The sequence below is a fragment of the Thamnophis sirtalis genome, unplaced genomic scaffold, assembly GCF_051295495.1.
Source record: "Thamnophis sirtalis isolate CommonGarterSnake01/CBP01778 unplaced genomic scaffold, rThaSir2_p1.2 scaffold_9, whole genome shotgun sequence".
Lineage (NCBI taxonomy): Eukaryota > Metazoa > Chordata > Lepidosauria > Squamata > Natricidae > Thamnophis > Thamnophis sirtalis.
The window spans coordinates 35,327,776-35,345,492 of record NW_028261389.1 but is presented as its reverse complement, the minus strand read 5'-3'; the positions used below and the strand labels follow the sequence as shown (position 1 = coordinate 35,345,492).

Sequence of the window (17,717 nt, the reverse complement as noted above, 5' to 3'; positions counted from 1 at the left end):
AAAGAAATGACCCAAATATCAAATAAATATAACATTAAACATATACCGTATTTTTTGGACTATAAGATGCACCAGAGTATAAGATGCACCATGATTTTGAAGAGTAATTTTTTTTTAAAAAAAAGTTTTTGCACTCTGCAGGCCTCTGCATGTCTCATTTTTTGCAAAAAAAGAGGGAACATGCATATCTTTGGGAGGTTTGTAGAGGGCTTCTAGGGGGGGGGAAATGAGCAAAAATGGCCCATTTTTGCTTGTTTTTGCCCTCCCTAGGCCCCAGGAGCACTTTGCAAGCCTCCCAAACCCTCTGCACATCCATTTTTGCAAAGGGGGCGGGGTTTCAGTAGGTCAAAAATGCCATTATTCAGGGTATAAGACGCACCCAGATTTTCACCCTCTTTTGGGGGGCAAAAATTGTACTCGAAAAATATGGTAGAATCCATCCTGGCTGGATGCTGAGAAAAAAAAAACCCTAATTAGTTATTTTCACCTTTACATAACAGGTCTACATATAGTTAAAAAAAATTCCATCCCTATTTAACAAGAATACTATATTAAATAAACAAATAAATATTCCAGGTGATGATGTCTCTATCTGAAAATCAAATTGACCCAACTACACACACACACACACACACACTCACTCTTTTAAAAGAACAGTCAACGGGTTGGCCCAAATATTATACTACTCTTCAAATCCCTCTCTTAACAGTCCACAAATGACTTCCAGTCTCTTATAAAGCTGTCTAGTCTGTCTTACCAAAGCAGTAAATTTTGCCACCTCTGCTAATTCAGTCAATTGTTCTTAAGTGTACTTTTGAAGGCAAAGATGAAATGGGTCATTTCAAATGATGGGGAATAATTAGGGAATTTTTAACTTCTTTGTTTTTTTAACATTTTCCCCCAATAATGCCTTCAAAAAGCAATTTGATTTCTTTTTGTTCAGTTTTACTTTTACCTATTCTATTTTAGGTTCTCCTCTCGTGGTATCATTAATAGGAGCATTATTACAAGAATTTCCCAATCGCTGGGACTATTACCTTAGACAACTTCAAAACAAACAGTTTAAAAGAATACGGAAATCCTCATCTTATGACTATGAAGCACTTGATGAAGCAATGTCTATAAGTGTTGATATGTTACCAGAAAATTTTAAAGTTTATTACAGAGATCTTTCTGTTCTTCCAAAGGACATTAAAGTGCCTTCAAAGGTAAAATAAATTTTAAAACAGTATTTTGAAGGTAAAACATGATTTAAGGTACTAAAAGTTTTTTGGACAGCATTATAAAAAAATCTGGTTGCTTAATGATATCCATCCATGGGCTTATTTCATCTGTCTTATAACCATGGCACTTATTATTAATTTGTGGTTTTTAATCTCTTTTCCTTCAGTAGAATATCAGATGTGTTGTCTGTTTCAGATTTGACTAACAAATCATTATGCACTTTCATAGAGCTATCCCAAAGATGCTTTTTCAAGTAGCAACTAGACTTTCACAAGAAAGTTCAGTTACCTCCTGAAAAAGCATATTTGGGACAACCATTGCCTAGATGACTGCGAATCTCCATAGATACTTCACAGAGCTAGTTGTGCAGGGCTGGTTAGCAGTTAAGATGATACAGATAAAATATCTTTTAAAATAAGGTTTATCATTATCAAATCTAACCGAATGATGCAGTTACAGAATAATATTTACTATCTGGAAAGTTGTTGATATACAAGATTAGTTTATATTCATTCTTCCACTGAATTCAATACTGTATTTATTGGTATATACTTCAACCTAAGAATGAATGCGATTGCAACCTTAACAATAATTAACTTTATTATGCTTGCTGTATAAATATCTGGATATCTTATTGAATATTTTAAACATGTTAAAGTAATTTAATTAAAATTCTTTAGGATTATACATTTTCCTGAAGCAAAAAGTAAATAACTCTGTCATAGTATAAATTTTACCAGTACATATTAAAATTTGCAATGTTGATAATCATACCACAAACATTATTCCTGCTTCACTGTATAATATTTAAATATCTAAGGAAATTTGTGAATAATTAGCAATTCAATGTGCTAGTTCATTTCATTTCTAAAATCAGAGTTGCAAATTTAAATTTGAAATTTATTTTAAAAGGACAGTCACTATTCTCTCCATAGTAGAAAAATAGTGTATTTTTCAGAGTATAAGATTCACCAGAGTATAAGACGCACCAAGATTTTGAAGAGGTAAATTTAAAAATTAAAGTTTTTGCCCTCCCCGGCCCTCCAGAGCACTCTGCCGGCCTCTCAAACCCTCTGAAAACTGAGGCATGCAGAGAGTTTGGGAGGTCAGCAAAGTGCTTCTGGGGGCCAGGGAGGGCAAAAAGGCGATGTGTGGTGGCTTGAACATCCTAAAGGGTAAGGCTTTTATCAATCTCAAATTCGCTTTCCCAGGGCAGGGCAGGACTAAACATATCTCTCTGCACTTTATTTTTTTCCCCTTCCCTCTGACTGGCGACCACGCAGAGCTACTTGGCCCAAGGAGTGGCAGTCGGCTTGGTTCTTCTCTTCAACAAGGAGAGAAAGATACATGGGGGCTGCTGAACTGCCACTGCTGCGCTCGACTGGGAACGGCCCATTGGGCAAGGTGGGGGTGGGGATCCCTTTCATTTGGATTAATGGTTCCTCGTGGTGGTCCCTGAGCCGCAAAAGGGAAGCTCAAAGAAGACGACTTGGCAAAGCTGCCTCCTTGAACAACTGGGCTTGTCCACAGCCCTCTTCGCAACACCGCTTCCTTAGTCTCAGTACAAAAGCAGGTGCCAGGGTCCCAGCTACCATATCTCTTTCCTGCATGACAGATCTGGGCAGCTTGGAGGTGGGGGTGGAGGAAGAGAAGAGGAACAGATTGGGAAGTTAGGGTTAGCAGCATAGGGCAGCATATACAAAAGCCTCTGAGTAACTGGGAAAGAAAGCCGTCCTTTTCGGGCGGCGGTTTTCTGCAGGTTCCAAGCGCGGCTTTCTTTCCCAGTTACTCAGAGGCTTTTGTATATGCTGCCCCCTCCTCCTGTAAATGAGAGCTGCCTCAGAGATGCTAGATTTCTCTGGACACTAGATCGGGAAATTAAAAACCTGGAATGGAGTACAATCAAGCTTGATTCAAAGCCTTCTTTGAACTCCTGAGCTAAGCCTCCTGAGTTAAACTTCTTGAGTTGTGGGGAAACAGCTGCCAGTGATGCCCTCAGGGCAATGACCTTGTGAGCAGAGAAGCTCAACCCCCTCAGGAACCGCCAAGCCCTTGCCACCCTTCTGACACCCATGAAGATCATGGAGAAAAGCATTTTCAGGCTGCAGATCCCCTCCCCAATTTCAAAAATGTTGCATGCAGAAGGCGCTGCCACCTGAAAGCTCTTTCTTCTATGATCCTCACGTTTCAGGTGGCAGATATGGCCAGGGGAAAAGAGAAGGCACATCTGCGGTGGGAGGATTCTCAGCGGGTGTCAGAGGGGCGGCAAGCATTTGGTGTATCTTGAGGGGGCCTTCAAAAGGCTTTCAATGCAATTCCCTGGGCCGCTTTGGGAATCAGGCTCCATGTGGAAGTGAGAATCCCCACTGCCTGGAACTACCCGAAAATCCGACGTGCGGATCAGGTGGGCGAGGCTACATTTGGAGTATAAGAGGCACCCAGATTTTCACCCTGTTTTGGGGGGTAAAAAGGTGCATCTTATACTCCAAAAAATATGGTAGTCTTTAAAATGCTTATTTCAATCAATATTTAACAAAATAAATAGCATAGTGAACAATTTTAGGCAATTGAAAATAGTCTTTTTCAGAATTTGTTTGTATATTCTTGTGGAATGGTTTCTGTTGTGACTTGGCGGAAACCTCCTGTGAGTTGTTTCGGGATGCACGCAGGAAAAGGGCTGACCGACTCACAGGAGAGGATAACGAGCAGCTGTTGCTCGTTAGGAGCTCCTCCGGATAAAAATGACTGATGGTGCCACGCCCTGGTTGCAGAAGTCAACGTTCCATTCCGTTCCATTCCTGTTCTAGTTCCGTTCGTGTTCATGATTCAGAGAAACCAACTTGGAGAAGTGGTTTCCTGTGAGAGTTTGTTTTTGCATTTGCTGCCTAACTTGTTGCCAGAGCATTTATCTGTGTTTATTTTGGGCTCACAGCCAGCAAGAGCCGGGACTGATAAAAATACTCCTTTGAAGTTCTGTCTGGCTTTCGTTTTCGAACGGGCAAGGTGGGGCTCAGAACAGGTTTCCATGCTAACAACCTTATTTTTTCACTACTTGCAAATGAGATCTCATTATATTCTATTGAATTTTTCAGATTATTTTTAACTAATGAAGGGAAAACTACTAATCTGCTTATTCATTGCAATCACCTATTTTTATTTGTTTGTTTCTTGGTTTGCATGTTAGGTATTTTGTATTCTTTGGGATATGGAGACTGAAGAAGTTGAAGACATACTGCACGAATTTGTCAACAAATCTCTCCTATTTTGTGATCGAAATGGAAAATCATTCTGTTATTATTTGCATGCTCTCCAACTTGATTTTCTTATGGAGAAGAATCGCAGTGAGCTTCAAGTATGTTTAATTTTGAATAATGATTTATTTAGGAAGCCAAATATAATAATAATTAGTATATAAAATTCATTCATAATATTAGAATTCATTTTCATAGTGCTACCATTACACACACACACACACACACACACCACACACACACTAGAAGAAGACTATTTTTAATTTGATATTAATTCATCTTTTCAAATACTTCTGGAATTGTACTCTATAGATATGTTTGGTTCATGTGGGAAATCTATTTATTAATAGATCCTTGTGGCATGGGCTAGCCATGGGCCAGTACAAGCAAAAACAGAAAAAAATTCTTTAACTCTGATATGCATTTTAATGAACAATGGGTCTGGAGTGATAGAGAAGTGGGTTAAGATTATTCGGCTATATATCACTTTGAATCTGCATAGAAGAGCGATGATACATGGCTCAATAGGTAAAGCCATCATAAGATTTCCTCAGTTTACAGAAAAGTAGATGTCAAACATTCCTGGTAGTGGCCGGAGGGTTTTTAAAAAAATTATTCTTTGATTCTCTGATGCTGCCTGGTAAAATACTTCTTAGTAAAGCCAGCTTTGGTTTTATTTTGTTCAATGGTCTATTTTCTTATTAGTTGTATATGTGAATTTAGCCTGCTAGCACTACAAGCTTGGAATACTGTACATATTTACATCCAGACAAGCATTCAAGTTAGCATTAAAAGGACTAGACATCAGTTTGGCTTTTACTTTCATGCAGTAATAGAGTTTCACCAGAACATAGCATTCTCAGTTTGTGAATAGAGCAAAAAAAATGACAACATTGTTTATTTTTGTAACAGTATATCTGTGGGAGATTTTAATTTAATATAGTGTTGCAAAGTACTGAGACTACAGGTGAAACTCGAAAAAGTAGAATATCGTGCAAAAGTTCATTTATTTCAGTAATGCAATTTAAAAGGTGAAACTAATATATGAGATAGACTCATTACATGCAAAGCAAGATAGTTCAAGCCGTAATTTGTCATAATTGTGATGAGTATGGCTTACAGCTCATGAAAACCCAAAATACACAATCTCAGAAAATTAGAATATTGTAAAAAAGGTGCAATATTCTAGGCTCAAAGTGTCCCACTCTAATCAGCTAATTAAGCCATAACACCTGCAAAGGGTTCCTGAGCCTTTAAATGATCTCTCAGTCTGGTTCAGTAGGAATCACAATAATGGGAAATACTGCTGACCTGACAGTTGTGCAGAAAACTATCATTGACATCCTCCATAAGGAGGGAAAGCCTCAAAAGGTAATTGCAAAAGAAGGTGGATGTTCCCAAAGTGCTATATACACATTAATAGAAAGTTGTGTGGAAGGGAAAAGTGTGGAAGAAAAAGGTGTACAAGCAGCAGGGATGACCGCAGCCTGGAGAGGATTGTCAGAAAAGGCCATTCAAAAGTGTTGGGGACTTTCACAAGGAGTGGACTGAGGCTGGAGTCAGTGCATCAAGAGCCACCACATACAGACGGATCCTGGACATGGGCTTCAAATGTCGTATTCCTCTTGTCAAGCCGCTCCTGAACAACAAACAACATCAGAAGCGTATTACCTGGGCTAAAGAAAAACAGACTTGGTCTGCCACTCAGTGATCCAAAGTCCTCTTTTCTGATGAGAGCAACTTTTGCATCTCATTTGGAAACCAAGGACCCAGAGTATGGAGGAAGAATGGAGAGGCACACACTGCAAGATGCTTGAAGTCCAGTGTGAAGTTTCCACAGTCTGTGTTGATTTGGGGAGCCTGCTGGTATTGGCCCACTGTGCTTCGTTAAGTCCAGGGTCAACCCAGCTGTCTACCAGGATATTTTGGAGCACTTCATACTTCCTTCTGCAGATGAGCTTTATGGGGGTGCTGACTTCATTTTCCAGCAGTACTTGGCACCTGCCCACACTGCCAAAAGCACCAAAACCTGATTCAATGATCTTAAGTAGCACTCCACCATCGCGTTTGCTCTCTCCGCAGCACCATTGGTCACAGGGTGGAAGGTTGTACTAAGTCCCTGTGAAGACCCCTCCATTGTCACGAATCTGCGCCAGAACCGGGCAGTGAATTGCACTCCTGTCTGAACTTATCCTTTTGGGGATGCCATGGAGTGTATACACATGGGTAATGAACAGTTTGTCCAGCTTCCTAGCAGATGGAAGGCCGGTACATGCTACAAAATGAGCCTGCTTGGAGAACAGATCTATTATCGTCCAAATGACCTTGTTCCCTTGGCTGTCGGGTAAATCTACGATAAAGTCCATGGCTATCTGTTCCCATGGCCGAATTGGATCTGCCACCTGCTGTAAAAGTCCAGGAGGGGATGTTTACTTCATTTTCCAGCAGGACTTGGCACCTGCCCACACTGCCAAAAGCACCAAAACCTGGCTCAATGACCATGGGATTACTGTGCTTGATTGGTCAGCAAACTCGCCTGACCTGAACCCCATAGAGAATCTATGGGGCATTGTCAAGCAAAAGATGAGAGACATGAGACCAAACAATGCAGAAGAGCTGAAGGCCGCTATTGAAGCATCCTGGTCTTCCATAACACCTCAGCAGTGCCACAGGCTGATAGCTTCCATGCCACTCCTCATTGGGGCAGTAATTGGTTCAAAAGGGGCCCAAATCAAGTACTGAGTACAATATGCATGCTTATACTTTCAGAGGTCCGATATTGTTCTATGTACAGTCCTTGTTTTATTGATTGCATGAAATATTCTAATTTTCTGAGATTGCGGATTTAGGGTTTTCATGAGCTGTAAGCCATAATCATCACAATCATGACAAATCAAGGCTTGAACTATCTTGCTTTGCATGTAACGAGTCTTATCTCATATATTAGTTTCACCTTTTAAGTTGCATTACTGAAATAAATGAACTTTTGCACGATATTCTAATTTTTCGAGGTTCACCTGTATATTAGTTTGAATTACTTGATTGTATTAATAGACATTTGATTTTTGTAGGATCTACACAAAAAAGTAGTTCATCAGGTCAAGAAATATTATAAGTGTTACATATCTATTTCGTCAGAGGAGGACTGCATGTATTGGTATAATTTTCTGGCTTACCATATGGCAGGTGCCAATATGCATGATGTAAGTTGCACTAGCTTTTACTTCTATAAATTTTCTTGTAAAACTTAGCAAAAAAAATTATGGCTTAACTGAAATATGCTTTTGTTTCTATACCTGCGAGATACAAAATATATTTTTCTATACCTGCATCTCTATATGTATTCTCATATGCATTTCTTAAAATAAAATATTTTCTCTTTCGAATCAGTGCAGAATCAAAAGAAGGTTTGAGTATTTCACCAATTTCATGAATTTGAATAGCAACTGTTCAAAATTAAGATAGACTTCCCCTGAGTTACTTATGGCATGATTCCAAAGTTCTGATGGTCATGCTAGCCCCATCCACATGAATGCATTTTGGGCACTTGGCAGCCACACACATATACACCCTTGTGTAGTATCCCACAGACACATGACCACAGTTTACAAAATTTTCTGCTGGAAACCATCCTTCCAGTTTCCAGCCGAAATCGGCCATTGGGTATAATGTGTTTGCTTAACAGCTGTGATGCTAGCTAAAACTGATGTTCACGTAGCAACTGCTACAAAAAAGATCATAAAATTAGGTGTGGTCACCGTAATGAACTGCTTAATGAGCAGCATAACTTACTGTAATTCCAGACTTAATTATGGTCATAGGTGAAAGACAATCTATATAGAATAACAATCTGAAAACTGTGGTTTAAGTTTTGCAACTATATTGTTTACTAATGTAATAAATATAAAGTAATGTTTACTGGTAGTCCTTACCAACTATTTGAATGTAGAACAATGCTGAACAAAGTGAATTACAGCCTATGCCCAAAGTTACGAATGTTTCATCGCTCTCACAGTTACAAGATAAAAATTCAGGTGCTTGGTAGCATGCCTGCTCGTAGAACTGTGAATATGCTCCAACTCTCCCTCCCCCCCAAACACATCTAGGGTACTCTGCATAGCAGCACTCAACCATAGTCCTGGACCTGGCCTTGGCCGTTGGACAGTCTTAACTGGCTGTCATCACCCCAGGCTACAATGTAAGCACTAGTGCCACTACTGCTATTCAGAAATGTTACTTTGTGCTGTTCTCCAATGCCTATATAGAGGCATTTTATTCCTGCCATTGAGAGATCTGTGTGGCCTCTTCAACACAACTCCCTGTTGCACCAGATCTTCTTTCTCGAAGCCGCCTCAAAGCCAATTCTAGCATGATCTCAATTCAACAACCTCTATGGGGTGATAGATCCTCAGGAATGTTAGGCAATGGTGCACTGTGCAGACAACCTTAAGAAGAGATATGTAGCTATTAGCAGGAGGGGGGGGGGGCTGGCGGCATTCTCAGAGGCACCACAGCTGAAATCAAGACCTGAAGTGGTAGCACTTCTCTGAGATTGCTGAAGGCCACAGGCCTCTACTTCAGGCCTAGGTACAGTGCTTCTGTCAGTGAGTACCACACTGCAGGGCCAGGCTGGGCCAGCTGCTGCTTTCCACTGACTGCAGCAACAAAACCAACTCATGCATGGCTTGAGCAGAGCCTCCCACCTTTAAAGGCACACTTGTACTCCACTTAATAACCTTATGATTGCTTAATAGCCAGAACTATGAGTGCCAGGGTTGCCAAAGTTGAGTAAAGTGTAATGTGGCATCACAACCAAAATTCCAGTCTGAACTGTGGTTGTAAATCAAGGACCATCTTGTATATTATTTAGTTATAAAGTTATTAATCCAATTTCTAAGGCCACACATTAGCCAAATGATTTTAATATGCTATTTCTGGTGAAATATAGATATATAGTAAACTCTTATTAGTCATTTGGTATATATAAATAATGAAATAAATTCAGTTGTATTTCTAAGCCTGCTTGTACGTCGTGAAGGAATGTTGGGATTATACAGTCATTCTTTTCCCTAAAAATATTAAGTTACCTAACAGTTTAACATTTTGTTGAATATAATATTTCTTCTCTACATTTTTTCTTACAGGAGCTATGTGATCTCATGTTCTCATTAGATTGGATTAAAATAAAAACAGAACGAGTAGGGCCTGCTCATTTGATTCATGAATATGTTGAATACAGTAAAATACTGGATCAGAAGGTATAATATGATATGTAAAATAATTTGTAATAATTGTTTGTTCTACTTTAATCAGTTACCAATTAAATTCAACAGAACTTTTATAGTTAAAATTATTTTACGTTTTATTGAATAAAATTTGTCACTTGATTCATGACCACAAAACTCCCAAGGATGTAAATTATTAGTATAGTACTTTGTGTAGAAATGGTATAGATGAGTCTCTGAATATTTTTTGTAAAGAAAATAAAAATGTGTCTCTTTCTAGTGCATTTGTAATTATACATCAACAGAAAAAAACATCACTGTTAGGAAAGGAAAGAAAGGGTAAATGCTTTGATGCAATCATTAAAAGGTTCCATCTAATTCAGTTTTCCTTGCTATATCAGAACATTATCCATTACCATTTTATTTCTTATTCACAGCATCCTAATACACGTGAAAACTTCCAGGAATTTTTGTCCTTGAATGGGCATCTCCTTGGACATCTTCAATTTGTAGATATTGTACAGCTGGGTCTGTGTCAGCCAGAAAATTCAGAAGTGTATCGACAAGCAAAATTGCGAGCTCAGCAAGAACTTAGTAAAGGATCTCTTTATGTGGAATGGATGTAAACACATATCTTTTTTCATGTCTCTTTCCAAGTTTGTTAAACAGATATTGAAATATTTGATCCCAAGTCAATAGCGGACTTTGTAGCCCTGCATTTAAAAGTTATATTCTGTATTTTAATACAAAATAAGTCTATTCAGGCTTTATAAAATCAGGCTGCTAAAACTCTTTGTTTTGTTTCTCAGAATATTTCAATACCAACTTTTTAATGTAGGACACTGAATTTCTGGTTGAGGAAAAAATAGAAAATGCTTGCTTTTAGCACAGATCATTTACAATGAATACTGACTCATTTGAATATTGTCTAGGAGAATATTTTAAGCAGTTCTTCAGAAATGTAGATTTAGCCCAATTGAGCTAAATGCAAGACATGGAATAATGGAATTAAATTCGAGGAAATTAGATTCCAATTCATGTTTCAAAAGGGTAATTTGAAAGTGGAACCTGTTACCTAAAGAAATGGTGGGATGGATTCCTGCGCTAAGGAATGCCAGCATCCTCAGGATCGCGTGCAGAGGTGAACTCTTTCCTTGCTTTCGCCTGGACTGAGATTTCCATGCACAGGCTGGTTCAGGGGGACTTCTTCATGTTAACCTTTCTTCTTCTGGGCCCTTCTAGCCTCTGCCTTTGTATATGTATATGCATATATATATTAGATTGCAACCATAGCCTCTGTAGCTTCGGTTGCTTTTTTTTAAGAGTAGCAAATCTGCTATAACAAAATAGTATGAATGTTGAGAGAAAATGTGCCCACTTTTAACTTATTGCATTGTATTTGAGTAATTAGTGTGGGGTGTGTTTGAAGAGAGTGTTTGATCGGTAAGTATGGTAGGACCGGGGATACGGCCTGGAGTCCCCTCCGCTGAATGCAGAAGTGGAAGGGGGCCCAGACTCACCTCCCGGCCTGGTGTGAATAGAATATATGACCTGCCGGGAAGAAGGGGGAGAGGCGGAGGAGTCTACGGGGATAGGGGGAAGTCGGAGCATCCCGGTCATGACTGGGAGGGGCAGATATGGTGGGAGCTGTAGGGCTAGCCATTATTGGGGAATAAGGACTTGCTACATTACAGCGATTGCTTGTTCCGGCCCCTCAGGCTCAACTCAAGGATCTGGTGTCAGGGGAGTACAGGGCCCCGGTCTCAGGTTGTTGTTGCTAAATGCCAGGTCGGTTGTGAACAAAGCTCCCCTCGTCCAAGATTTAATATCGGACGAGGAGGCATACCTGGCATGTATAACTGAAACCTGGCTGGGCCAAGAGAGGGGTGTTCCCCTCTCAGAAATGTGCCCATATGGGTTTCAGGTGCTCCACCAACCACGACACCAGAGAAGTGGTGGTACACCTCCCCCCACTGCAGGGAGGTGGAGCCGATTAAGTGGTTCCACCCCAGGCGCCTGATGGACCCTGAGGGGTTTCAGAGGGAGCTTGGAGAGATATCTGACTCACTTGTCCGCAATCCGTCTGAGTCTTTGGTCGCTCCCTGGAATAGTGCAGCGGCTGGAGTATTGGATCGGATTGCGCCTTTGAGGCCTCTCCGCAGCAGCGGTTCCAGGAGGGCACCTTGGTTTACCGAGGAAGTCCGGGAGATGAAGCGCCAAAAGAGACGCCTAGAGCGACGTTGGAGGGCTAGTAACTCTGAGTCTGATCGATCACTACTAAGAGCCTTTATTAGGACTTATCTAGTGGCGATATGGGTGGCAAAATGTGCGCATTTTTCCACTCTTATTGCGTCCGCGGAATCTCGCCCAGCCACCCTATTTAGGGTGACCCGCTCCCTCCTGAAAGGTGAGGAGGTGGGGGAACCCTTGCAGGGAAGAGCTGAGGAGTTTGTTCAGTTTCTGTCGGATAAAATCACTCAGATTCGGACAGACCTGGACTCCGTTTGGGCAATGCCAGCCGAGATGCCGAGGGCTAGTCTTAATCAGATTATTTGGGATGAGTTTGAATTTGTCACCCCAGAGGAAGTGGACAAGGCTATGGGAGCGATGAGTGCCTCCACCTGTTTATTAGATCCGTGCCCCTCCTGGCTGATTTCAACCAGCAGAGAGGTGACACGAGGCTGGCTCCAGATGATTATCAACGCATCTTTGCAGGAGGGGTTTTTCCCGCAACCATTAAAGGAAGCAGTGGTGAGACCCCTCCTCAAGAAGCCTTCCCTGGACCCAGCTGTTTTGAAAAACTATTGTCCCATCTCCAACCTTCCTTTTTTAGGGAAGGTTGTTGAGAAGGTTGTGGCGCTTCAACTCCGACGGACCTTGAAAGAAATGGATTATCTAGACTCCTGTCAGTCTGGTTTCAGGCCCGGATACAGCACGGAAACTGCTTTGGTCGCCCTGACCAATGATCTCTGGCGGGCTAGGAGGACATTCCTCTATCCTGGTGCTTCTTGACCTCTCAGCGGCTTTCGATACCATTGAACATGGTATCCTTCTGCAATGCCTGGGGGAGGTGGGAGTGAGAGGCACCGTATTACGGTGGTTCTCCTCTTACCTCTCTGACAGATCACAGTCGGTGTTGGTTGGGGGGCAAAGGTCGACCCCTAGGCTCCTTAAATGTGGTGTGCCACAGGGTTCGGTCTTGTCCCCCCTCCTATTTAACATCTACATGAAGCCGCTGGGTGAGATCATGCGACAGCACGGGGTAAGTATCATCAATATGCTGATGATACTCAATTATATCTTTCTGCCCCTTGCCAGCTCAGTGAAGCGGTGGACATGATGTGCCGATGTCTGGAGGCTGTTAGGGTCTGGATGGGGGCGAACAAACTTGTGCTCAATCCTGATAAGACTGAGTGGCTTTGGATGTTGCCCCCGAAGGACTGTTTGGACAATCCATCCTTAACCCTGGGGGGAGAAAATTTACGCCCCCTCAGAGAGGGCTCGCAATTTGGGAGTCCTCCTGGATCCGCAGCTGAAATTGGAACATCATCTGTCGGCTGTGACCAGGGAGGCTTTTGCCCAAGTTCGCCTTGTGCACCAATTGCGGCCCTATTTGGATCGGGATGCGCTTCTAACGGTCACTCATGCCCTTGTCACCTCGAGGCTGGATTATTGTAACACACTCTACATGAGGCTACCCTTGAAAAGCATTTGGAGACTGCAGTTAGTTCAGAATGCGGCCGCGCGGGTGATAGTGGGTGTGCTGAGGTACACCCACGTTACACCTATCCTCTGTGAGTTGCACTGGCTGCCTATTGGTCTCCGGACTCAATTCAAGGTTTTGGTTATCACCTATAAAGCCCTACATGGCTTAGAGCCAGGATACCTTCGAGACCGCCTGCTGACACATATCTCCCAGCAACCAGTAAGATCCCATAGATTGGGCCTCCTTCGGGTGCCGTCGGCTGTACAATGTTGGCTGGCGGGCCCTCGGAGGAGAGCCTTCTTGGGGATGCTCCGACTCTTTGGAACCAGCTCCCCCCGTAAATCGGACCATACCCACCCTGATGGCCTTCAGAAAAGCCGTAAAAACTTGTCTGTTCCGGCAGGCCTGGGGCTGTTGACCTCAATATTGAGGTCCAGCCCCGACTAGAATGAATTTATGATGGATGGTTGTTGTTTTAAATTGTATTGTTTTTATGTTTTTTATATTCTGTTTGTAAGCCGCCTGGAGTCCCTTGGGATTGAGCGGCATATAAAAGTTTTAATTAATTAATTAATTAATTAATTAATAAAGAGGGTAGGACTCAATTGCTAAAACCTTGGCAATTTTAATCTGTATCAACTTCAACTCAGAATTCCTCAGCCAGGAAGTTCACATAGATTTATTGTATGCATAGCACAGGTGGGTTTTAACCAGTTGCTTATGCAGTTCAGAGAATAGGATAAAAATAAAATGTGAGAGGCTTCCCCCCCAACTCTTTCCATTCAGTTAATAGCTCCACTTAACAATTTCAGCTGGAATGAAGCTGATACACGCTGAATCAAGTCAATAAACAACAGAAACTGACAGGATTAGGGCAGAGAAACCCATCAATCACCCATCTAGGGATGAGATTAACCTCTTCCCTTCAGGAAGAAGGACAAGATTACAAACATTTTCATTATAAAGGGTATTAGGTAATACTTCTGTGATCAGCTCATACTCCCTGGAATTCTCCAAAACCTTTTATAGCTGAAGCAGCGTTGGCTACTACTTGGGGGGGGGGGGTTTGGGGGGGGGGAACGACATACAGGAGGGGACATTGATGCAGCTTGATCATACAGGCCATGAATTTAGTCCATGTGTGGTCTAGTCAGCTGTATTGCTTCTGCTGTGAAGCACCCAATTTAGAACAGAGAGAACATAGAATAATAGAGTTGGAAGGATTAATGGCTTTTGGCAGCATACCAAAGCTTTCAGTTAGCTTGAGCTACTACTATTACTTTCCCTGTCAGCTGCTTTGGAGTTGACTTTTTTTTTTAAAGGAAAATGGCTGGTTTTGGAATTGTTTTAGTGGTACCTGGCACTGTCCTTTTGGGGTACAATTTCCTTACTCTTTTTGAAAGCCTCTAGTGATGGAGCACCCACAACTTCTGAAGGCAAGCTATTTCATTGGTTGATAGGAAATTTCTCCTTAGTACTTGGTTGCTTCTCTCTGATTAGTTTCCATCCATTGTTTCTTGTTGTGCCTTCTGGTACTTTGGAAAATAGATTGACTCCCTCATTTTTGTAGGAGCCCTTCAAATTTTCTGACAGAACAATTAATCAGTGGAACAACTTGCCTTTAGAAGTTGTGGGTGCTCCAACACTGGAAGTTTTTAAGAAGAAATTTGTCAGAAGTGGTGTAGGGGGTTGGACTAGAAGACCTCCAAGGTCCTTTCCAACTCTGTTGTTCTATTCTATTCTAAATATTGGAACAGTGCTATTTTTGTGCTATCTTATTGTGAGTTGGTCTAAAGAGAAATTTCCTAAGGCTGAGACTAATCAAATTGGCCACATCCACCTCGTCACATGACCCATTCCCACAGAAAACACAGGAAGCCACAAAACCTGGGTAGGTGTGACTGGAGGGGGTCATGTGACTGAGTGGGAGTGACATTGAGTTGGCCATGCCCACCCACATGACCACCAACCCACTCGCATGACCACCAAGCCATGCCCACAGAAATGGTAGTAAAAATTTTTGAATCCCAGCACTGATACATAGTATTTCTATAATAGACAGTAAGGAAGACAGATTTCTCAGACTACAAATAAATTATCATACTTGGTGACCAATTGTACATCTATTTTACTGTTCTATTTGTTTTTTCTCTATTGAGATATGTATGTACAATTTTACATGGAATTAAAATTATATACACCCAAGAAATATAAAAAAGTGATTGCTGATAATCTGAAATGTTCAAGTCAATTAAAAAAGAGTAACATTTTAAAAACAACCCTTACGTCCTTAAAAATAAATTATTATTTTAGGGACTACAATTCTTCAAAAATAAAAAATACCATATTTTCGGTGTATAAGACGCACTGGAGTATAAGACGTAACAAGGTTTTGAAGAGGCAAATTTTTAAAGAAAGTAGGTAGGTAGAGAGAGGGAGAGAGGGAGAGAGAAATACAGTAGGTAGGTAGGGAGAGGGTAGGTAGGTAGGTAGGTAGATAAAGGGATAGAGAGAGAAAGAGATAGAGAAATACGGTAGGTAGGGAGAGAGAAAGTAGGTAGGTTGGTAGGGAGAGGAATAGAGGGAGAGAAATAGAGAGAAATACAATGGATAGGTAGGGAGAGGGAGAGAGTGTTTAGGTAGGGTAGGGAGAGGGATAGAGAGAAATAGAAAAAATACAGTAGAGAGGTAGGGAGAGAGAGTAGGTAGGTTGGTAGGGAGAGGGATAGAGAGAAAAAGAGAGAAATGCAGTAGGTAGGGAAGGAGAGAGAGAGAGTAGGTAGATAGGTAGATGTTTCCAGGTGTATTTATCCATGTGCTGGAGAAGGAAATCGCTGACAATCTGCAGCACCTAAGACTTTGTTTCTGCTGGCACAGCACTTGATCAATGTAATTCTCATCTATCAGTTAAAGAGCTTTCCAAAAGGGGGGGAAAAGTTTTTGCACTCTGCAAACCTTCCAAAAATGGCCCGTTTTTCACGAAAACAGGCCCATTTTTTTTTCAAATAAAAGGCATGAATAGCCTTGGGGGGCCTTGCAAAGTGCTCGGGTGGGGGGCAAAGATAAGCAAAAAGCAGCCCGTTTTTCTCAAAAACGTGCCCGTTTTTTATCAAAAAATTGCATGCATAGCCTTATGGAGGCTTATAGAATGTTCCTGGGTGCTGGGGGGGGGGCAAAAAACGGTCCATTTTGCACTCATTTCTGCCCTCCCCAGCCCCCAGGAGCTCTCTCAAAGCCTTCATAAGGCTATACATGGCCACTTTGGTGAAGGGGGCGGGGCTGCGGGAGGCAGAAAATGCTGTATTCGATGTATAAGACACACCCAGATTTTCAGCCTCTTTTGAGGAAAAAAGGTGTGTCTTATACTCAGAAAAATACGGTAGTTATTTATAGAACATAAATATGTTTACACATGTTGCATGGCTTGTTATAGTTCGATAAATTGAAGATATTAATGTATATCTAATGTTTCAAATGTCTATTTTTTCTATAATCTAGCAATAAAACATCAGTGAAGAACATGTACCGTTTGGTTGTACATTCACATACAGATGCCGTTTACCATGCTTGTTTTTCCCAAGACCATCAACAAATAGCTACATGTGGAGCTGATAAAACTTTGCAGGTAAAAATTTATGGTATCAGCACAACAAGATATCAATTATATATATTATGTATCAATTGATGCATGCATATTTTAAAAATCATATTTTCAAATTGATGTTGGAAAACTGCCAGATGGGCTAGAAGAAGGGGTCAAATTAGGGCATAGCTTGGAGTCCTTGCCCAGCTGTAAATGGCAGAAGCTTGACTTCCCCAAAAATCCATGAAATCGTATCCTTTCATTGCAGGGGAAGACAATCTGAGATTATTATAACATAGGTGATAGATAATAAAGTTACTGACTTTGTTATTCATGATTGATTCTGGTTGCTTGCCACTGATAAATCTTTTGATATCAATTGTTCTGAACATTAAAGAAGGAAAGATGGAAGAGTTACCCAGTTTGTTTAATTGGTAACATAAGGAGCCCTCCATTTGGATTTTTTAAAATGAAATGTAATTCCTGATGTGGTTTTGTTGTAGAATACCATCTGGTTCCAGAGATATACTGCACTGTTACCCATTTTCTACCAACTTAAACTGATACATGTTCAAGATGCTTGAAATAAAAGAAGTATTATTTTTTACGCTCTAAAATAACCTAGAGAAACAATCGTATTTTATTTGTATCATATGTTTAACTCCCCTTGTGTTTTTTTATCTTGTGTGCTTGATAGCAGGTTCTTACATGTAACTAAAGTTTGCAGG

At 41.1% G+C, this 17,717-nt stretch overlaps 1 protein-coding gene across 1 annotated transcript in view; it reads left to right on the top strand.

The window, feature by feature from the left end:
• APAF1 (apoptotic peptidase activating factor 1) overlaps positions 1-17,717 on the top strand; it is a 60,317-nt gene that overhangs the window by 12,932 nt on the left and 29,668 nt on the right. Inside the window, exons 8-13 of the mRNA XM_087723320.1 lie at positions 970-1,208; positions 4,409-4,576; positions 7,547-7,678; positions 9,620-9,733; positions 10,138-10,322; positions 16,905-17,031. Coding sequence (XP_087579446.1) covers positions 970-1,208; positions 4,409-4,576; positions 7,547-7,678; positions 9,620-9,733; positions 10,138-10,322; positions 16,905-17,031 — 965 coding nt within the window. The remainder of the gene's footprint in view (positions 1-969; positions 1,209-4,408; positions 4,577-7,546; positions 7,679-9,619; positions 9,734-10,137; positions 10,323-16,904; positions 17,032-17,717) is intronic.